At 47.9% G+C, this 22,971-nt stretch overlaps 1 protein-coding gene across 1 annotated transcript in view; it reads right to left on the reverse strand.

Moving 5' to 3' along the window:
* Positions 1–20,918, reverse strand: part of RGS3 (regulator of G protein signaling 3) — a 126,769-nt gene extending 105,851 nt beyond the window's left edge. The window contains exons 1-4 of the mRNA XM_060100673.1: positions 20,840–20,918; positions 4,844–4,894; positions 1,900–1,958; positions 745–839 (exon numbers count right to left, since the gene is read on the reverse strand). Coding sequence (XP_059956656.1) covers positions 745–839; positions 1,900–1,958; positions 4,844–4,894; positions 20,840–20,918 — 284 coding nt within the window. The remainder of the gene's footprint in view (positions 1–744; positions 840–1,899; positions 1,959–4,843; positions 4,895–20,839) is intronic.
* Positions 20,919–22,971: the final 2,053 nt, after the last annotated feature.

Below are 22,971 nucleotides of genomic sequence, written 5' to 3' on the forward strand. Positions count from 1 at the left end.
CTTTGGAAACACACACCCACACAAATTCAAAGATCTGAAAAGAAACACCACAGAACATATCAGTGAGTGGCAGGACTTGGAGTGTTTTCTCTCTTCTTCTTCTTGTTTGCCTACATTTTCTATTTTTCTACGATTAGCAAAATTACCTTGTGTAGTAAGGAAATTAACAAAATATGATTAGTTTTCACTAATAGGAAAATACAAAATGTCCATTACCTTCCCATTGGCCCCAGAGTTCAGGGATGAGGGGAAGAAATAATAATAATAACAATAACACCTGACACTCTGTGTTATACTGTCTCCTTTACACCTCCGCTATCGGAGGTTGGTACGTTATTAGCCCCATTTTACAAATGAGGAAGCCAAGACTCAGAGAGGTTAGCAAGTTGGGGACGGGCGGGAGGGGAGCCAAAACATCCCTCAGCTTGGAAAATTCCTTCTGCTAAAGGAGAAAGTTTGTCCCAAGGCACAGTGGGAAATTGCCTACTTTTTTCAGGGGCTGCCAGCCTCAGGCTGGACATTTTAGTTATGAGAACCAGCCACATGATACCGTATCACTGTGGACCTTGCTGCTGGGCCAGGTGCCAGGGATGCAAGGACACAAGTAAATGAGAAAACAAAGATATCCTTTAGAAGTCACTGTTTTTCTGCTTAGATCTGATTCTAGATTTGGCAAACAGAGCTGTTTCCAGATAAACACTCCTTCCCTCTGCTCTCGAGGGCCCAGCTGCTCCAGACTCTTACAAGAAGAAGTGCTCGTGGAAGACTGGGTCTCTGCAGTCTGGAACGGTCTGCGTCTTCTGACAGCGTGGTCGATTATCTTCGGGGACCAAAGAAGTCTTGAATTGGAGAAAAGTAAGGGTTAGCCAATCTCAGAGCCATGTAATCACCTAACCCCAGTGGCTGACTCTGCACATCTCCAAGCTAAAGGCTTCCCGAGTATTCTTCAAACCAGCTTCTGGCAGAGGACAGAGTGGAGTCCTCAATCAAATGCCAGGAAAGAAAGAGGAGCCCTGGGCTGGAGGCACTGCAGTCAGATGCCAGGACAGGGCCTCATAGGGGTGGTACCCAGGAGGCAGCGCCAGGCCCAGGCAGAGATGGGGTGCAACTTGACCATCTCTGCTCTTCCTCCAAGCAGAGAGGTTCCCCCAAAGCACAAGGCCTCTGCACTTCTAAGTTCCCAGCAGCTGCTGAGTGCTCCCTTCCCAGAAGGCTCCAGGCCAGCCTCTGCCAAGGCCCCTAGTGCCGTCCGTATGCATCCCCCGCCGCAGCTTCCCACCCCGCTCCTGACCTTGCCCCAGCCCACAGGGGCCTCTGAGCAGCCTGGCGGCTTCGGGAAGAAGGCGGAGTGGTGCATCAAATCCGGCACCTGACATCTGGCTGCCACACTCTGGGAGGCGCCTGGCCTTTGGCTCCGGCTGGAAGTAGGCCCCCTGCCCCTATGGGGCCTCTGTCTTCACTGCAAGGGCTCCTTTCGGATGGATCCTCCAGCCCTCAGAGACACTCCCTCTACCCCACCACCCAAACTGCCAGCCGGCCTCTAGTTTTGGGGAAGGGAGGGGTGAAGATGTTGCTTTTCACCAGAGGGCTTGGGATTGCCTGTGGACTGCCGTCAACCACACGTTCACAGTGCCCACCTACGGGGTGATGCACAAGATCATCCGTAAGATTCCAGAGCTTGCAGGAAGCCCTAGAGACCAAGCCGGGCTAAGGGAAGGGGGTCCATCTTAGCTCAGGGCCTCGTCACTAGGCCTGATAAACGCCTAAACTGACCAGATGATGTAACCGCTGCTGCCACCTCAAATGACCTGAGGCCCACAGGTGTGCTGGGACCTTGGAACTCAGTCCGGTGATGTGGTCCCTCACCACGCCCCACCCCACCTCCAGCGCATCATATACCTTCACGTAGGAATCACAGACGCCAGGCTCCTTGCTCATCAGGCCTCTGCCTTCTATGACTAAACAGAGAATTAAAATGTTGGGGTGGGTGGGTGGGAAGGATCGTTACCAGGCTCTTAATCTACATACCAACCACTGGATATTAACCCCTCTCTGGTCTAGCCCACTCCCACCATCTCCCACACTCAGGCAGCACCTTCACCAAGGCATTATAGGATGCTTTCAATTCCCTGACTCCCTGAAAGGGAGTGTAAAGTTTATGGAGTCCAACCCCTCATTTAACGGTGAAGATGAGGCTATGAGGGCATCCAAAGACAGTAAGAAACGTGCCAAAGTCACAGAGCAATGGGAATGACAGAGCTTGGTTTAGATCCCTGTCTCTTGACTCCCAGTCCAGTGCTCCTTCCACCGCACAAGACTTCCTCCTGGGATGGGAGGGCCAAGTTGGAGGACATAGTCATGTGAGCCAGAGCAAGTTGTTTCACCCAGGAGACTGAATTTGCCATTTTGTGATGGGTCAGTGATAATAATGGGTTACTGATAATAATATCCACTTCACGTGGTAGTCGTGCAGATTAAACGAGATCATGTGTCTAAGGTGCTTAGTAGAGTGCCTGGCAAGGTAACTGCTCAAGAAATGTTTGCGAAAGAAAACAAGGATAAATAAAGGCAAAGGGGGGCTTTCCCTGGTGGCGCGGTGGTTGAGAGTCCGCCTGCCGATGCAGGGGACACGAGTTCGTGCCCTGGTCCAGGAGGATCCCACATGCCGCGAAGCAGCTGGGCCCGTGGGCCATGGCTGCTGAGCCTGCGCGTCCGGAGCCTGTGCTCCGCAACAGGAGAGGCCACAACAGCGAGAGGCCCGCATACCGCAAAAAAAAAAAAAAAAGGCAAAGGATTGGTGGTGGGTGCGGGGTGCGGGGTGCAGGGTGCGGGGTGCAGGTCTGGCCACAAAAGCAAGTGTGGCTTGTTTGCCTGAGGTCTGTAGAAAGCAGACAGTGGATCTAACAGAAGCTGAGCCTCTTTTCTATTTTCTTTTCTGTTAGGTTTTCATTGAGCCCTAGGGCTTGGCTCAGACGGAGCCCCTGTAGTCTGAGACGTGAGGCCTGGGAAGCCAAAGGAGAGAGGGGAACAGGCTGAAAGTGATGAAGGGCCTAAGACTGGGGTGAAGCCAAAGCAAACTGTGCAGGACGAATGGACTGGGGGAGGCCAAGATGCACTTGGCAAAAACTGTACAGCTGGAGTCAGGCTCTGGCAGGCAAAGAACCCCCCTCTGCTGGTCCTTGGGAAGTTCACATTAGGCCCCCCAAGGCCAAGACTGGAGGACCCCAGGCGCCTGCTGGTCTCCTCTGCCTGGTATCCTAGCAACTGTTCCTGCATGAGACCTTCCTGTGGGTGTGGTCCTTGAGGGCGGGATCCAGGCCTGATGAACCCCTTGATCTACCTGTTCCCCCATGGAGTTGAGGCAGACATGGTCCCCACTCCCCGTCTACTGAAGGAGACAGATCCTGGACACACCAGGGTGACACAGTGTAGTCAGGACGGTGATGAGGACACAGAGGAGGAAGCAACAAACTCAGCCCTGCAGGTGGGTCAGGGGGTGATTCCTGGAGGGGAAAAAACGAGCCAAAATGAGCCTTCCTTCCTTCCTCTTAATGAGATTAAGGCAGGCATATTTCTTACGAAATCAGAGGAAGGGAGACCTATTCTTCAAAAGGAGTTCAAACAGAAGGCAGGCTCAGACGCAAGGAATAGTGGGTGCGAAGGCAGGGGCGTAAGCAAGCATGAGGCACTGGGGGGCGAGGAGGGCACAAAACCGGACAGAACAAGGGGCGGAGGGTGCCTTGAACAGCAGGAGCCAGGGAGGCTGGAGAGACGGGCAGGGCCTGTTGGGCCAAACAGAAGAGCCGGGCCACGACAGAAGCTCAGTAACTATTTGTGTGCTGGATAGAAGGACAAACACATGGATAAATGGCAGGTACAGTATAAAATCCTCTGGGTGGCGCATCAGACCTTCATGGCCCGGTCCCAGCTCACCCCCCTGCACCCCTTCCTGTGCTGCACCGCGGGCACGTTAGACAGTCCTCAAGGGCATCGTGCTCTCTCTGACCCCAGGCCTTCGCACCTGCAGCTCCCCCAACGTGAAGTGCCCGGCCCTCCTGCTCCCCTCTGCCTGGCTCAGGCTTGGTCCTCCTTCAGGATGGAGTGTGGGCATCACCCCCTCTGCCAAGCCTTCCTGCCATCCTATCAGCACCACCCAGACAGAGGTGGGTGCTTCTCCTTGGTGTCCCCAGCCCCTGGCACAGGGCCATTGCTCAATCACTATTTTTGGAATTTATGGTTTTCTATCTTATTTAACAAATACTAATATAGGGTTTACCACATGCTGGGCGCTGTCCTAAGCACTTTACTAATATTGACTCCTTTAATCCTTGTCACATCCCATAAGATAGGTACTTTTATTGCCATCCAGCAGATGAGAAACTAAGCTTGCTTAAGGTCACTTGGCGAGAAAGTATCAGAGCCGGGATTCAGACACGAGCAGTCTGGTTCCAAAGGTGGCGACCTTAGCCGTGACACTGCCATCAATGAAAGAATGAATGGATGAGAAAAAGAGAAAGAGAGAAGAAAGGAAGGAAGAAAGACAAGAGGAAGGACAGCAAAGCTCTTCGTGGCCCTGCTCCACTGGGGCCAAGGAGGATGCTGAGGTGCCCAGGGACAGCTCCAGCCTGCTGTGGACTCCACCTGCATCGGAGCAGGACCAGAGAAATGTCTCTAGGAGTCCCAAGTGAATACCCACTTTTTTTCAACAGACACATGGCAGGACACTATACAAAGATGAAAAAGTAGCCTTGGCCATGGTAATACCTCCACCCGGCCCTGGCTCCATGCGGGAGGCCAAGTAGCCCAACCTTCCCCGGTGTGCCCGGCACACAGCCATACTCACTGTGGAGCAGCAGAACCCGGTCCTGGGCATCGATGGACAGCTTCAGCTGACCTGAGGAAACAACAAGAGAGACAGCTTCACCTCATTTCCTGGCCAGGTGAAAAATGGAGTGATGTTGACGGGAGTGTGCTTCTGTTCCTGTGAAGCAATTCAAAGATTCATACAGTCTCTGGGTTGGAAGGGAGCTCAGAAGCCACCTAGTTAAGCCTCCTCACCACGTCAGTACCTCCAGCAATACTGATTTCCATCCTTACTCCCCCAGGTGATGGGGAGCTCACTACTTTACAAGGCAGCCCAGGTCAATGCTGGGGAGCTCTCACTGCTGGACAGCCGGAAGAGTTGTTGCATCCACATCTCAGTGAGGCTAGATTGGAGAGTTAAGGATCCTGGGTCTCAGTCAGAAGTCCATGCTGGGGGGTTGGCCAAAGCTTTCCAGCTGTTCATGCAGCTCAATAGCAAAAAATACAAACAACCCAATCCAAAAATGGGCAGAAGACCTAAACAGACATTTCTCCAAAGAAGATATACAGACTGCCAACAAACACATGAAAGAATGCTCAACATCATTAATCATTAGAGAAATGCAAATCAAAACTACAATGAGATATCATCTCACACCAGTCAGAATGGCCATCATCAAAAAATCTAGAAACAATAAATGCTGGAGAGGGTGTGGAGAAAAGGGAACACTCTTGCACTGCTGGTGGGAATGTGAATTGGTACAGCCACTATGGAGAACAGTATGGAGGTTCCTTAAGAAACTACAAATAGAACTACCATATGACCCAGCAATCCCACTACTGGGCATATACCTTGAGAAAACCATAATTCAAAAAGAGTCATGTACCAAAATGTTCATTGCAGCTCTATTTACAATAGCCCGGAGATGGAAACAACCTAAGTGTCCATCATCCAATGAATGGATAAAGAAGATGTGGCACATATATACAATGGAATATTACTCAGCCATAAAAAGAAACAAAATTGAGCTATTTGTAATGAGGTGGATAGACCTAGAGTCTGTCATACAGAGTGAAGTAAGTCAGAAAGAGAAAGACAAATACCTTATGCTGACACATATATACGGAATTTAAGAAAAAAAACCAATGTCATGAAGAACCTAGGGGTAAAACAGGAATAAAGACACAGACCTACTTGAGAATGGACTTGAGGATATGGGGAGGGGGAAGGGTAAGCTGTGACAAAGCGAGAGAGAGGCATGGACATAGATACACTACCAAACGATAGGGAGGGTGGGAGGGAGGGAGACGCAAGAGGGAAGGCATATGGGAACAGATGTATTATGTATAACTGATTCACTTTGTTATAAAGCAGAAACTAATACACCATTGTGAAGCAATTATACTCCAATAAAGTTGTAAAAAAAAAAAAACCTCTATGCTCTTGGCCATTATGCTTTACTTTCTCAAGGAGTGTATGTATTTGTATTTTAAATAAATATTAACAAATTGTCCCCCCCCAACAAAAAAAAGCTTTCCTGCTGTGACAGACAGCTAGCTATGTTCTGGGAAGGCAATAACAATACAAGGACATACGATGAATGAGTTTGGGGAAAAGCAAAAGGAAAGAGATCAGCTGTGGGCAGAGAGATCCTTCGAAGTCAATGCTACTGTCCCCAGTCATTCCACAGAATCCTGACCTCCCTAAAGAAAAGCTAAGGAGGCTGTCTCTGACCTTGGCTTAGAGCCTTGCTACTCAAAGTGAGGTCCAAGAACCAGCAGCACAAGAAGCATGTGGAAGATAGTTAAAAATTCAGCATCTCAAGCCCTGGCCTAGACCTCCTGAATTCAGGGCTACAGTTTAACAATAGCCCCAGGAAGTTGCATGCACATTAAAGGTTGAGGAGCCCTAGACCAGAGCACACTGAAGAGTCTCTGAACATGTTTCTAAGCTTAGAGATGGCCTTCTTAAGCAAGACACAAAAAAGCAGAGGCCACAGGGAAAAGATAGATAAATCTGACTCCATAAGACTTTTAAAATGTCTGTTACAATTAAACATATCATAAACAAAGTTATGAGACAACACAATAGAAAAACAAGCAAAGGATATTGAATTGGAAATTCAGCGATGACAAAATGGCCCATAAACATGCAAAAAGATGCTCAACTTCATGGAGATCTGAGACATGCAAATTAACAATAAAATACCACCTTCCGGGCTTCCCTGGTGGCGCAGTGGTTGAGAGTCCGCCTGCCGATGTAGGGGACACGGGTTCGTGCCCCGGTCCGGGAAGATCCCACATGCCGCGGACTGGCTGGGCCCGTGAGCCATGGCCGCTGAGCCTGCGCGTCCGGAGCCTGTGCTCCGCAACGGGAGAGGCCACAACAGTGAAAGGCCTGCGTACCGCAAAAAAAAAAAAAAAAAAAAAAAAAAAAACCACCTTCCCCCAATCTGATTGGCAGATAATCTAAAAGACGATAATGTCAAATGTTGGTAAAGATGCAGGAAAACAGATACCCTCATACCCTGTTGGAGGAAGTGTAAATGGAGGGTAATTTCTGACAATATCTATTAAATATAAATGTCCTTATCATTCAACCTAGCAATTATACTTCCAGGTAACTATCATAGACAAAAACTCAAGTGTGCACAAAGGCTGGCACCACAGCATTGTAAAAAATTGGAAACACCTGAAAAATCCATCCATATGAAAATGGTTAAATGAAGGAACTATAGCTGTGTTGTGGGATAGTATGGGCTGATATAAAGAATGGGGGAGCAGTATAAGTCCTGGAATAGGAACATTATTGAGACATGTTTTTAAGTGGAACAAGAAAATTGCAGAACAATACACATGGTATATATTTCTGTGTGTGTGGTGTGCTGTGTGTGTTCTGAAAGGATGTCAAATTAAAAACAGTGATCACCTCTAGGGAAGAGACTGTGAATTGGAGGGAGGGAAGTCAAGAGGAATCTCAATCTATCACTATTGTAGTTGTTGTAACAGTACAAATATATCCATGACCTATAGCACTTTTATAATTAAAAATAAACTAAAGAGGAAACACACAGACATAGAGAACAGACTTCTGGTTGCCAAGGGGGAGCAGGGGTAGGGGAGGGAAGGAATGGGAGTTTGGGATTAGCAGAGGCAAACGATTATATATAGGATGGATAAACAACAAGATCCTACTGTATAGCACAGGGAACTATATTCAACATCCTGTGACAAACCATAATGCAAAAATATGAAAAAAATATGTATATATCTATATCTATCTATCTATATATAACTGAGTCACTTTGCTATACAGGAGAAATTAACACAACATTGTAAATCAACTATATTTCAATAAAACTTTAAAAAAAAAAAACTAAAGAGGAAACAAATAAAGAAGGAAGGTGGGGGGACTTCCCTGGTGGCACAGTGGTTAAGAATCCGCCTGCCGATGCAGGGGACACAGGTGGGAGCCCTGGTCCGGGAAGATCCCACATGCCGTGGAGCAACTAAGCCCCTGCGCCACAACTACTGAGCTTGTGCTCTAGAACCCAAGAGCCACAACTACTGAGCCCACATGCCACAACTACTGAAGCCCGCGCACCTAGAGCCAGTGCTCCACAACAAGAGAAGCCACTGCAATGAGAAGCCCATGCACTGCAATGAAGAGTAGTCCCCGCTCACCGCAACCAGAGAAAGCCCGCGTGCAGCAACGAAGACCCAACACAGCCAAAAATAAATAAATAAATGTATAAAAAAAACACAAAAAAACAGAACATCAGGTCATCCTCACAGACACCCAGTGGCTCTCCAGCATGGACAGAGGAGAGATAGGACCACACTCCTCCTCCTCAATGACACGTGGAAAAATCTTCTCTCCATCCAATAGACTCCCCCTAGAACTTCAAGAAACCACTGAACTGGATCTACCCAGTAGACACAGGGGAAGGGCAGGGCTTCCCAGCCTGCAGCAAACCAGCACATCATCCAGAAAGCCCTGAATCTGCTCCATCCATGACAACGCTGTCTAGAAGTTACCTGCCTCTGCTTGATCACCTCCAGTGATGGGGAGCTCGCTTCCCACAATGAGAGCCCTGTCTCTTTTGAGATAGATCTGATTGTTCTGTGCTTCATCTTTATTGAACCAAAAGTGGTCTCTCAGTACCTTTCATTGACTGGACCTCACTCTGCAGTCTCTGGGTTCTCTCCTTTACACCAAAGTCTGAAGTCCCTCCAGCATTCCTCATGGCACAGACACCCCTCATCATCCCAACTGTTCATCTCTGGACATGCCCCGTGGAACTGGACTGGTGGTTGGGGCTCGCGCTTAGTTGCTGGCTGGCAGAAGGGCAGGCACAGCACAGAAAGGAGGGAAACTCCACGCCTCATAGCTCTACAGCAGTCCACCGACCACAATCATCTTGCCCCTCATACTTTTGGGTGTTGGGGTGTAGTATCCCACATGCCGCAGAGCAACTAAGCCCATGCGCCACAACTACTGAGCCTGCGCTCTAGAGCCCACGAGCCACAACTATGGAGCCCACCGTGCCACAACTACTGAAGCCTGCGCACCCCATACTACAGTCCCAAGCAATTCAGGCTGCAGCAAACCCTGGTGCAGCTCTTCACCCATCATAAATCCTTGCCGCTCTCCTGCCCAGGACACTGATCTCAGAAGCCCAGGAGGTCTGCTCCAGCCCCAGACCCAACTACGCTCCTCTCTCAGAGCCACAACGTGTGAGGTGGAGCTAATAATAGGGGTTATCACACTTTCTGAGCTGTGTGGGGATCAGATAATGCTGGAGGGCGAGGAGGTCCTTGGATGAAAGGCGCCAGGAGAATCCATGGTATTATTAGTTCAAGGTCTGAGCAATTACCACTTTGGGGCTCCCTAGAGCTGAGAAACCTCCTACAAAAACTGGGCCCAGATCCAGCGTGGGGTGGGAGAAGGAGGCTGGAAACAGATGAACAGGGCCAGCAGCCATGGACTGGATCTCATCAACCCAAAGGCATCTACAGTTAACACATTTTTTCTGAAACTGTTACCAGTGCAAAGCCGACTTGGGCCCAAACACATCTGGCTTTCCACAGCCGTGGGAACCACTGTGCTGCCCAACACCTATCACCTTCCAATGGCCCTTTCCCAGAAATCAGAACCGAGAAATCTCCCGACACAAATGGTCACTAATTCCATTTGACAAACATCTGCCGGGCACCTGCACGCAGGCCTGAGGAGGAAGGGCAGATCTGAACAGTGCCTACCCTCAGGGAACTCAGAGCCCAGTGGCTAGGACAGGGGTGTGAGCAAGGTCAAGGGTGGAGCTGGAGCAGAGGATGGGCCTGGGGTGAAGACTGACTCAGAAATCAGAGGAGTCTGCACAGCTCCATGCAGCTCCTCTTCCAGGCCCTGCCTACACCCTGTAACAGCAGAGAAACCAAACCCAGCAGACCAAGCTTCAAGTCCCCAGGGCAGTACACACCCTAGCCCAGCCCATTCTCAGGCTCACAGACGAGGGACGGCAAGATGAAGAATGAGAACCCTTCCCTTGGCCACGACTGTCCCCTCTGTCCTCCCCCTTAGTCCATTCCATCAAATGTCTAAGACTCCTGAAATCACCTTGCCCAACCTCCTCATCTGGTAGCCAGAACAGTCCTGCCCAGAGATGAAAGGTGACTTGCCCTGGGCCCAGAGGGACCAGGATAGACTGAGCCAGAACCGGAGACCAGAACTCTGCCCAAACCTTTCCTGTGCACTGAACTGGTTTTCCAGAACACTCACAGCCCTCTAACTATGCACCATGGCATCTGCCAATGCAACCCTGGGGTCCAGGAGCAGAGAGAGACATCAGACACAGGACAAGGTTTGTCCTTTGCTTGAGAAGCCAAGAGGAAGCCCAAGAGAGGGCGGGCTCCAAGAAATGTCTTCAAGTCTAGAGAAATGAACCACCAGGAGGAGGGGAAGTCAGGTTGAATCCCTGGGGGCTTCAGCTGGTCTAGGTACCAGCTAATCAAGGCCCCCAAATCTGTGGTCTTGTCAATATCCCTACTTCCTCCCTAGGCTCAGGGTGTGGCCTGAGAATATGCAGGAAGTTCAGGCTAGAGGGCCTTTAGTTATTCTCACCGGGTGTTTGGGAGCCCTGGAGAGGGCACATCCCCAGTTCCCATGGGGCTACAGTTGGGCACCGACTCTGTCTGCAAAGGGTGGTGGTGACAGGTGCCCAGAGAGGCTGCAGGAGATCACCAGGGAGTGGGGGCCCAGAGGTAAAGGGAGAACAGATGGGTCCCATATGGCAGGAAAAATGCCAGATGAGAGTGAGCTTCAGAAAGTGCAGAGAAAGCAACGAACGCATGTTCTGCTGGGTACAGGACTTGGGGGTTTCGGACTCACTGGACACCATGGGAAAAAAGTTATAGAAGCCAGCTAAAGAAATTTAATCCGGCAGACCTTCCTAAATAGAGAGCCACAGCAGCATGAGCTCCAACTCTCAGGACACAGTCAGGAAGAGACCTACTCAGAAAATGAAGCAAGAAGATGGGGGCTGCACACCACTGCTGAACACAGGGGTCAGCAGGAATGTGTCCTAGAAGGAGCTCACACCACCCAGAGGTGTGCGGAGACGACATTTATGATGGACTTGCCTGGCTAGCATGGAGCAGCAGTCATCCCCAAACTCAATTCGCCCCAAAAGCAATTCCCCATTTAAGAGCTCTCATGTGTTGAAAGCCACAGGAAGGAGGATGATAACAGGACAAACATACAAAGGAGGTTGGGTCTACGTGGAGCCTGGCCAGCCGCTAACACTCAGAGAGGGTTATGCCCTGTTCATGCATTTCACTCTCTGCCTCTAAGGGAGACACAGTAGCGGTGCTGGGGAACTGGAGCCACACAGCTCTTAGGATGTAGCCCTGTCGAATTTCAAGTGTTTTGTTTGGAGGAGGGAGAACCTTGAGTTCCATTTGGAGAGGCAGCCCTGCTTTCGATGGTAAGTGCTGGCAGAACAAAAGTGAGGAGGGGGCTGCCGTGGCGGAATAAAGATCATGATGGGTCAATTCAACCCTGTTCATTTGACTCTCTGCTTCCTGTGAAACCTCATATTCATGTGGCTTCCCAAGCTGTTTTTCCTTCCAGAAGTAGATTGCACTGCCAGCATAAGTCTGCTAACATCTTGACTGCAATCTACGTGAGAGACCCTCAGCAAAAACACCCAGCTAAGCCATCCCCAGACTCCTGACTCACAGAAACAGTGAGATAAAAAATGTTTGGTTTTTTAAGCCAATACATAGTGGGATCACCTGTTATGAAGCAGTAGATGACTAATACATACTCATGTTGCCTCCACAATTGGGTGACATAAATCTGATCTCAATTCTGAAGCAATTTTTCAATTTTAAAAATTGTTAAGAAAATAGAGTTCTAAGATAAATCAGCATAGTATGACTAAGGATAAAGAAGACTCCCAGTTTTTGAGGTCCGTCATTTTCTTAATAAAGAATTTTGATAGATTTAAACCATACTCATTATCACCAAACTGCAAAATCTGGAAATGTCCCACATTAACCCAAGGACAGCCCAGCACATTCAAGAAAATGCTCTACCTGCAGAGCAAATGGTTTTCTTTTATACATATTTGTGTATAATACTATAATATATAGAAAATTCACATTATCCTGCCTTTTCCAATTCTCCTTTAAGTTTTATTATAATAATTTAATCACATCTATAAAGTCATATGTTTAATTCCAGAATTGTCAGTTTTATCACATTTTATAAATTACTCAGCATCCTTATCCATTTCATATTACAGGCTTCTCCAAAGTATGTTATTATATAATGATTAGCACCTGTTATGTGCTTGCTAATAGCTTTGAGCCATACAATGGAGTCAATCATTTATTTTCACTATGCTTTCTTATATTTATTTATTTATTTATTTTGGCTGCACCGGGTTTTTTTTTTTTTTCAAGTTCTAGAATTTATATACCAGTGCTATTCTCAGTAGACACAAACTGAAAATCACTCATATTGTAATACACATTGGAATAAATTAATTAATATTTATTTACTCTATGGAATCCTATGCAACAGTGGCAATGCATGATCACAACAACAGGCAACCATATAGGCATATTCACAAGCAACAAAAAATAAAAAAGCCCAATCCAAAAGTGATTTTACTGTGCACCGGGTCTTAGTTGCAGCACACAGGATCTTCGTTGCAGCATGTGGGATTTGTTGCAGCATGCGGACTTCTTAGTTGCGGCATGCGGGCTTCTTAGTTGCGGCATGCGAACTCTTAGCTGCGGCATGCATGTGGGATCTAGTTCCCCAACCAGGGATCAAACTCAGGTCTCCTGCATTGGGAGCATGGAGTCTTACTCACTGACCACCAGGGAAGTCCCCTATTTTCATTATTATTTTTCTCTATCAAATGAAGTTTTCCAGCAGAACAAGTCTAATATGAAAAACACAAGAGAGGAAGCATGTATCTCTAAGCAAAGCATTTTGGAATCATTAAGATCTAGTTTGGGTCCTGGTTCCACCACTGATGATCCTTAATCACTACATCCTCAGTTTTCTCATCTGTACAATGGAAAGAATAATAATAATACAGCCCTAATAGAGCTGTTGTAAAAGTGGGAACTAATATATGTGAAGTACCTGGCAAATAGAAGGCATTCCCACTGAAATGACAATAGGAAAGGAGGAAAGAAGAAAAAGAAAAAAAACAAGTCAGAAAAATTAGAAAACATATGTAGGGGACTTCTATTCCTGGGATGACAGACTCATTGAGGAAATCTAGAAAAGCTAGACAAAATATTTAAAAGCAGCTTCTTGGAGATGTAACAAGATAGAGAGGAACTACGAAGCAGGATCTGGGGGGATGGAGGTCCATGCAATTAAGTTTACTGTTTTTCTGGGCTAATTTTCTCCTGGGGATATTTACAAGTTCCAGAGGTAACAAAGTCTGATAGCCTGAGCAGAGTTTCTGCCTGCCTCTTGGGGCTGGAGGAACAGGAGTTGGAGACCAGGGCCTGCCAAGAAGTGGGGTCCTTCTGCACCCCTACATTTTGGGTTGGAGCCCCAAAGGGTTGCTCCTTAGGAACAGAGTAAACCATGGTCAGACACAGTTCCTCAAGGGACTGCAGCTCACCTCAATCTGAGTCCCTAACATTGAATTAAGATTATTCCAGATGCTAGTGACCTCCAGCACCTGACAGAAACAAATAAAGATCTTTTAAAAGGAGATATCATCCCAGGTCTGCATTAAGAAGAAAAAAATAACAAGCCTGTGCCTGCCGTTTGTAACAGACACAGCACACCTAAAATGTAAAGAAGCAGAAAGATTGAAAGAAATAGGATGGAAAAAGATATGCCAAGCAATTATTAACCAAAAGAAGGCTGGGTATCTATGTCAATCTCAGGAAAAGTGCACTTTGTCTCCACTAGAAATGAAGAGAAGACTTCATAACAATAAAAGAAGACCAGAATAATAAGAGTTTCAACTCATCAGAAAGATAATGATTCTAAATTTGTATGTTCTTAATATTGCTTCAAAATATATAAAGGAAAAAAATGACAGAACTACAATGAGAAATAGATAAATTTATAATCATAGTAGGAATTTTAACACACTTCTCTCAGTAACTGATGGTGGGGGGGGAGGAAATCAGCAAGGATATAGAATACATGAACAGCATAAGTAGTAAACTTGACCTAAACCTGACTATGCAAAGAACACTACACCCACCTACTTCAGATCTTTTCAAGTACACACAGAACATTTATAAAAGCTGAGCCATCAAAGGACTGAATGGATGCAGAGTACGTTCTCTGCATAAAGGTAAAATAAGGAACAAAAAAACTACTAAAATCCCCAGTATTTGGAAATTAAGAAATATAATTCCAAATAACCCATGGATTCAAGAAGAAATTACTTGAGAATTAGAAAACATTTTGAACTGAATGATAAACAAAAAAACTATTTACATATCAAACATGAGGCTTCTGGATATTGGCAATCCAGAAGCCAATCCCCAGTGAAAGTTACACAGTATTTGCTTCACAATACATCACTGAACTGCACATCATCCGGAGGGACACTTTTCTGTATTGTGTTATATTTCATAATAAAAAGTGTTTTAAAAAAGAACAGAGAGAGCAGAACTGGGAAAGAAAACAAAGGGTTATCAACAGGCCAGACTCTGAGAATTTCTGAATGCTCCCAAGCAAATGGACTCCAAATGACAGGAAAGCCAATAAATGCTGAGGCCCCTGACCAGCAAATGACAATCTCTTGAGAAATGGTTGGATGGGTTTCCCCATTGTCCTGGGCTCAGGGCAGCCGGGTGAGCCAGGGGCAGCTGGTGGGGACGGGATATGTCGCAGGCCTCAAGTTCAGGGCCTGACTTCACACTGCCCAACACATCATCCTGCCTGGCATCTGTTCCCAAGCTTCATTCTCACTACAGAAAATGGACTTTTTATCTCTGCGGCTTCTAATGAGAGGCAGAGAAAGGAGAGGGACAGGTCCCAGCTAATATTGTACTATCACAACAAACATAGAAAAACAAAGAAAATGCCCACCAAATTAACGACATTCCTTAGTCTACTCTGCCTGCAGAACCACATCTTTCTGACTTCCTTCTAGCAAACCCAAGATTCCAGGCACTTTCTCTAGAGCTTACAGGCAGCGCCGCTACCCACAGCTTTCATTTGGGTATAACCGTTCTAAAGAGAGTTGGGTTGTGTCACCGAATGGCCACAGCTCCCTGCAGCCCTCAGAACGTGTCCAGCCTGCCTATCACCTCCTGGCTCAGACACTCTGGGGGAAAGGCAAGCTGTTCTCTCCCATGACCACTCACCACATTCAGGCCCTGGACCAAATCCCAGGTAAGTTAATTATCTGTTGCCTCAGGCAAGCTAATAAGTTGGTATTCTTTCAAGAAAATATGCTTTAAATACTTATCAAACATTTTTATGAACTTGGGTTTGTATTTTCTATATAAAATATTATGCCTAAATCCATATGTAAAATCAAGGAACCCAAGATAGTCAAAACAATCTTGAAAAAGAAGAACAAAACTGAAGGATTCACATTTCCCAATTTCAAAACTTACTACAAAGCAACCGTTTTCAAGAAAGTGTGATACTGGCATAAGAATAGTCAAACAGATTAATGGAATAGAATTAAAAGTCCAGAAAGAAACTCATGTATGTATGGTCAATTAATTTTCAACATAGGTGCCAAGACCATCCAATGACGATATAATAGTATTTTCAACAACTGATGCCAGGACAATTGGATACCATGTACACGTGAATGAAGTTGGATCCTTTCCTCACACCATATAAAAAAATTAACTCAAAATGTTTTTTTAAAATAAGCTTTTAACTCAAACTCAAAGACCTAAATCTAAGAGTCAAAACTATACAACTCTTTTTTTATATATAAATTTATTTACTTTATTTATTTTTGGCTGCACTGGGTCTTTGTTGTTGCGCGCGGGCTTTCTCTAGTTGTGGCAAGCAGGGGCTACTCTTCATTGCGGTGTGCAGGCTTCTCATTGCGGTGGCTCCTCTTGTTGCGGAGCACAGGCTCTAGGTGCACAGGCTGCAGTAGTTGTGCCGCACGGGCTCAGTAGTTGTGGTTCGCGGGCTCTAGAGCACAGTCAGTAGTTGTGGCGCACAGGCTTAGCTGCTCTGCAGCATGTGGGATCTTCCCGGACCAGGGCTCGAACCCATGTGCCCTGCATTGGCAGGCAGACTCCTAACCACTGCACCACCAGGGAAGCCCTCAAAACTATAAAACTCTAAGAAGAAAACATAGAGGTAAATTTCTGTGATCTCGGATATGATCATAGATGCTGAGATTTGACACCAAAAGCACAGCAACCAAATTAAAAATGGATTAATTGGACTCCATCAAAATGAAAAATATTTGAGTTTCAAAGAACACTATCAAGAAAGTGGATCAGGGCTTCCCTGGTGGCGCAGTGGTTGAGAGTCCGCCTGCCAATGTAGGGGACACGGGTTTGTGCCCCGGTCCGGGAAGATCCCACATGCCGCGGAGTGGCTGGGCCCGTGAGCCACGGCCGCTGAGCCTGAGCGTCCGGAGCCTGTGCTCCGCAACGGGAGAGGCCACAGCAGTGAGAGGCCCGCATACCGCAAAAAAAAAAAAAAAAAAGAAAGTGGATCAAAAAACCCACAGATTGAGAGAAAATATTTGTAAATAATATCTGATAAGGGACTAGTATCTAGCATATATAAAGAACTCTTACAACTCAAAAATAAACAAGTAGTCCTTAAATTGGTTATTTAATTTTAAATTTTTAAATTAAATGGGCAAAGAATCTGAATAAATTTTTCTCTAAAGAAGATATACAAGTAGCCAATAAGCACATGAAAAGATGCTAAATGGCACTGGTCATCAGGGAAATGCAAATCAAAACCACAATGAGATAACCACTTCACATCCACTAGGATGGCTAGAATCAAAAAGTCAGATAATAGTGAGGTTATGGAGAAAGCAAAACCCTCGTGCCTTGCTGACAGAAATGCAAAATGGTGCAACCACTCTGGAAAAGAGTTTCGTAGTTTCTCAAATAGTTAAACATAGAGTTACCATTTGACCTAGCAATTCCACCCCTAGGTGTATACCCAAGAGAAGTGAAAACATTTGTCCACACAAAAACTTGTGTATCAGTGTTCATAGCAGAGCAATATTCATAACAGCCAAAAGACAGAAACAATCCAAATGTCCATCAATGAATTAATAAAGAAAATGTGGTATATCCATACAATAGAATATTACTCAGCTGTAAAAATGAATGAAATACTGATATATGCTACAACATGGATGAACCTTGTAAACATTATGCTAACTGAAAGAAGCCAGTCACAAAAGGCCACCTATTATAGGATTCCATTTATATGAAATCTTCAGAATAAGCAAGTATATAAAGACAGAAAGTAAATCAGTGATTGCTTAGAGTTAGGGGACAGAGGGGATTGGGAATTGGGGGTAATAAACTAAAGGGTATAGTGTTTCTTTTTGAAGTGATAAAAATGATCTAAAGTTGACTGTGGTAACGGTTACACAACTCTGTGAATGTACTGAAAACTATTTAATTGTATACTTCAAATGAGTGAATTGTATGTATGTAAATTATATCTCAAAAAAGCTATTTTTTAAGTTAACAAATATACTAATAAAATTAAAATATATAATCCTGAAGGAAAAAAAACTTATGTGCACCTGTAATGGCTTCTTCAAATTATACCATTTCTTATAAATATAAAATCCCTCTGTAGTAGTTGGGTTCGAGCTCTAGTTTACTTACCCCCCTCCCTTGAAGCCAGGCCACCTCCTTAGAAAGCAACAATGTATGGCCAACTAACGTTACTTAAAGGTGCCCCTTACTGGGGTACAAGGAGCTGTACTCATGCACACAAACACACACACACACACAAATACATAAATCACAACATATTCCATACAGTATTCTCCCTAAAAAAAATTCTGGTCAAAACAATTTTGTTTCTTTTTAGTTCCAGAGATGCTGGAAATTTAGCTCCCTTTACCTATTTGTGCTCAAGGAACTACCAGTTAAGCAGCAGCTTCCTCTGGTTCCACCAGGGCAGAGCCCACTGCTGAAGGCCAGGGGCTACCTGCCATGCTGGGGATAAGCCAGTGAACTGAGGAAAACTTAGCAAAGACCTTCATTTTAAGGGAGTCCAAGTTGGCTATCAAACTGAATAGTTGATAGACAAAAACTGAATAGTTGATAGCCAACTGACTCTGAATCCATAGCTTCCAAACCTGGCTCATCAACAAAATACTTCTGTGGCTTCTTAAAATTACAGATTCTTGGCTGCACCCCAGACCTATTAAACCAGGATCTCTGGGATCTCCAGGTGCTTCTGATAACTGGCTACGTTTGAAAAGCCCTGGTAAAACTCTTCATTCCCAAGCAGACAAGCAAAGATCACTCAGTGTACAAAGAAATCAGCAGCCTGGAAGAGGGACGGCATTTGTCAAGGAAACAGAGCTAATGAAGGAAGCAGGAGAGAACTCTTCCAGTGTCAGTCCACGGAGAGATTTGAGAGGAGGCTGCATACGTGGAGCGGGAGGCTCCCCACCCCACCAGGTTCCTGCCCGCCCCGGTGCACACTCAGGTCACATCACACCCTGATACCCACCCAACGCAGCCCTGAGGCCATGTCTGGGCAGGTCATCCACTCCCTGCTGGGTTGGACCCTCCCCAGCTTCCCAGATCTGGCAGGGAGATTAACTCAGTACAAGAATATGGGCTGATACAAGGAAATAGTCACATCATACCAGTAAGGAAAAGAAACGGGTTACAAAGCTGTACATACAGCAGAATCTCAATTTTGTTAAAATTAGGCACACACAAATACACACATGCGCGCGCACACACACACACACACACACAGAGAAATAAGTCTGGAAGGATATAAACCATGTTAACAATGGCCTCCTCTGGGGAGTCAGATTACAGGTGATTTTCGCTTTCTTCTTTTCACTAAGTTTTCAACAATGAATACATCTTACCATGATAATAAGGAGAAAAAACAGTGAAACGTTTTTTACTTTTTAATCAGGACACGGCTAAGGTAACAAGGCCTCACAGCTCTCCGCCACTCGTTCCTGACCACCCCAGTACCACCAGCTCAGAGCATCCCGGGAACCTCCCCTATCTGGTAGAATCCCACATTCTCATGGGGCTAACAGGAATTGCCTCCACCGGCTGGGAGGATTAAATGAGATGATGCAGGGAAAGCACTTGGCACACGGTATGGCACGTGATGAACATGCAACAAACGGTGTTGAGTTAATTACTCTTGTTACCCTCTACCAACTGGACCCGTGAATTCCAGGATGCCAGACCACAGGCCATTTCTAGGGGCCAAGCCACTGCTTTTCCGTTACTCCCTCTACCCCTAGAGAAGAAGGCAGGTTGTGAAGAGCCAAGCGTACGGATACAGGTAAGCCCTAGAGTAGGAGAGCCGGAACCCCAAGGAGGGCACAACTCCTTAGGTGCTCTGTCTTTGAAATGTGGGCAAAGTCCACTTACGTTGCAGTAACTGCCCCAACTTTCATGAGGAAAATTGTATAAAAGTTCTTTTTTTTAAACGTGCTGTACACGTCATCCCAGAAGGCTTGAGCTCAGGTACCAACTCTGCAGCTGGCTCATTGGGAGACCTTCCTCTCGGGATCTCAAGTCTTCAGAGAGGAGACATAACTCCCTGCCCACAGAGAGTTGCAGAACCAGTGAGGAAACAAAGGCTAGGGAGAGCTGTATCCTAGGACACGGCTATTTATCTTTACTGCGGGGACTTGGAAGGCCAGGTTTGCCCAGACCCTTGGGGCAGCTGCTGCCCAGCTGTTATTTGGGGGGACCCACTCCTGTTATCTAGGGGCTTGGAAGCAGGAGCCTATTGCCCAATTCTTTCCGCCTCAAGCCCCCAGGGCAGCCCTGGGACCCTGCTGAGAGCGCAGTAGCTCCTGGAGGAGAGAATTCTCCCACCTCTGCTGCAGGTCAGGCATCCGCTGGAGCCGGGGCGCTGCAGCCTCTCCAAGGTGAGCCCACAGGAAGCCAAGGCCATCGGGGCTGACCCAGCACCTGTCCTGTCCCTGAGCCAAAGGAAAGAGGACTGAGGAGGTCTGGAGATGTAGTAACAAGACCTTGACTTAACCCTGAGCTGCTTGTTAATGGGAAGCTCCGTGGTGGCAAACCCCATCCCTGAAAGATTAACTGGGGCACGACTGTCCCAGCCAAGTGAGGCACAACCGACTGCACTCGGCCCCAGTGGCCAGGCAGCAGGTGGGGCCCAGCGGCTTGCGCGGCCTGAGCCTGTGCCCTGAGCCCCTCCTGCGCGACCACGGGAGGCAGATGTCCCCAAACAGAAGGATGGCTGCTCCCTGCCTCACCTGCCACCACGAGGGGGTTGCCCTCTCTGGGCGCTGCGGGCAGGGTGAAGCAGCCCCTGGCGGCAGCCGCCGCGGGCACTTACCAAAGGTGGTGAGGTAGAAGGACAAGCCCGGGTGGGCGCGCCGGCTCCCGAGGGAGACGCGGTGCAGGGAGCGCTCCATGGCAATGGCCCCGCTCCCGCCGGGCCGGGGCGCCTGTAACTCGACGCGTCTGTGTTGCTCCCGGTAACCGAGGCAGCAGGTTCACCGCCCCCGCGCCAGTGTCTCGGCGGCGAGCGCGGGAGGCCGGCTGCAGCGCGCATTTGAACCGGCGGGCGCGCCAGGCCCTGATTGGCCCGCGCCGGTTTGAATGGGGAGATTTCCACCTGACCGAGCCGCCACCGGCCGAGGGGAGGAGGCGCCCGCGGCCCATCTGCTGCCGGGACGGTGGTCCTCCCCGTGGAGCCGGCAGGATGGGCGGCCCCACCGAGGCTCAGGGCTCGGGGGCCGCTCTGGGCTGCAGGTGCCAGCCCCATACCAGGCCCGCGGCTCCTGGCGCGCCCACTCGGCGGGCTTGGCCTGCTCGCCCAGCTGCCCCAGGCCAGCAGCTAGCCAGGTTTGCGACATGCTTTGAAGCTCAGACCTGTACTCACCAGACCCAAGCAAGGGCAGGGGAGCACCCTCCTGGCCCCAAACGGTGGGGTTTGGAAAAACGTTCTCCACCCTTGGACCTCCACCCCCCACCAGCTGCAGGGCCCTTCCCTGACCCTGGCCCCTCAATCTCTCTCTTGAGCCTTCTCTTGGATGAGAGCAGCCTGGCACAGGTCCAGACCAGAGCAGCTTCCTCCAGCCAGCCTCATGGCCCCCCATGGGCAGCCTGGTGCCATGAGACAGGAGCACAGGCCCCCAGCACCTGAGGGACAGAAATGCACAGTATAGTATGTGGAGGGGGCAGGCACTTTCAATCTCCAGAGCTTGTTGCGAGGAAGCAGAGCTGGAAGGAAGGTCAGCCCCTGCGCTGCTTTGTCGGCAAACATTCACGGGATGCCTCCTGGGAGCAGTTTCAAAGACATCTGCTCTGCAGCTCTCTGTTGCTGCCATGGGGAAAGCTGCCGGTCTTATGTAAATATAAAAATGGGAAGTGTCGGCAGTTGCCAAATGGATATCTGTGGCTCAGTGATCCACTCAAGACAAGGCTGGGGGATGCAAGAAAGAAAGTGGGGAGAAAAGTTATATGTATGGAGTACCAGGTGCCAGTGGCTGAGCTGGGCAATTTACACACATCTTCTCATTTAATCTTCACGGTAACCCTAGAAAGTATTAGCCCCAATTTACCAGGGATAAACCTGGTAAATCTCACACAGAGAGGGCAGGTGACTTTTCCAAGGTGGGCAGGGCTGAAATTTGAACCCAGGCCTGGTCTGTCCTAAAGGCCATCCTCCTCCTGTTCTTCCTTGGCCTCCACTCCTGCCCCATGGCCAATGGCAGGTGGAGGGAGCAGACCTGCCTTCTTGAGGCAGGTAAGGAAACTAGATGCCACAGGGCCAGCTGGCCACCAGAGGGGAGCAGAAACCGGAAAAGGAGCCCAGAAATCAACAAAGTAGTGGTCAAGTGCAAATGAATCACATAAAGGCCAGTAGGTTGTTCAGATCCTGGTGCATTGTGAAGCCCTGCTCTGCACTTCCCCACCCCAGCTCCTTGAGCACTGCCCTTAGCAGGGGCAAGCCAGCTCCCTTGGCCCCAGCCCAGTGACAGACAGACTTACCTGCACCCTGGACTTGAGCGGGCCTGATCCTTCTCCTGGCTGGGGAAGTCTGAGTCCAGGCATCCTTTCTGGGCACGGAAGTATCCTGGCTCTGCCACTCCATCCAGCCAAGGAAAACGGGTAACCTCAGGCTCAAGCCACAGGATTCAGACAGGACACGGAGGCTGGAAGTGCTGTAGACCTGCGGGACCAAGATGGGAGCATGAGTTAGGCATGGCCTGAGAATGCCCCCTGAAAGCGGGGTCCACCCCTGTAGGAATTAGAAAGTATGATGTTCAGGAGTCTGAGCAAAGGGAGGCCCACAAAGGGAAAAGTGATGTGCCCAAGGTGACAGTGGCCCCTTCACAGCTCAGGGACCACTGTAGCACCTGCACTAAGGGAGACCACCTTGGACTCAGGAAGCTGTGAGCAACCGGCAGATACACATTCAGGAAAGTAGAAGCCAGCAGGAGAGCTGGGTAGACTTGCATT

The sequence above is a fragment of the Mesoplodon densirostris genome, chromosome 6 (assembly GCF_025265405.1).
Source record: "Mesoplodon densirostris isolate mMesDen1 chromosome 6, mMesDen1 primary haplotype, whole genome shotgun sequence".
Lineage (NCBI taxonomy): Eukaryota > Metazoa > Chordata > Mammalia > Artiodactyla > Ziphiidae > Mesoplodon > Mesoplodon densirostris.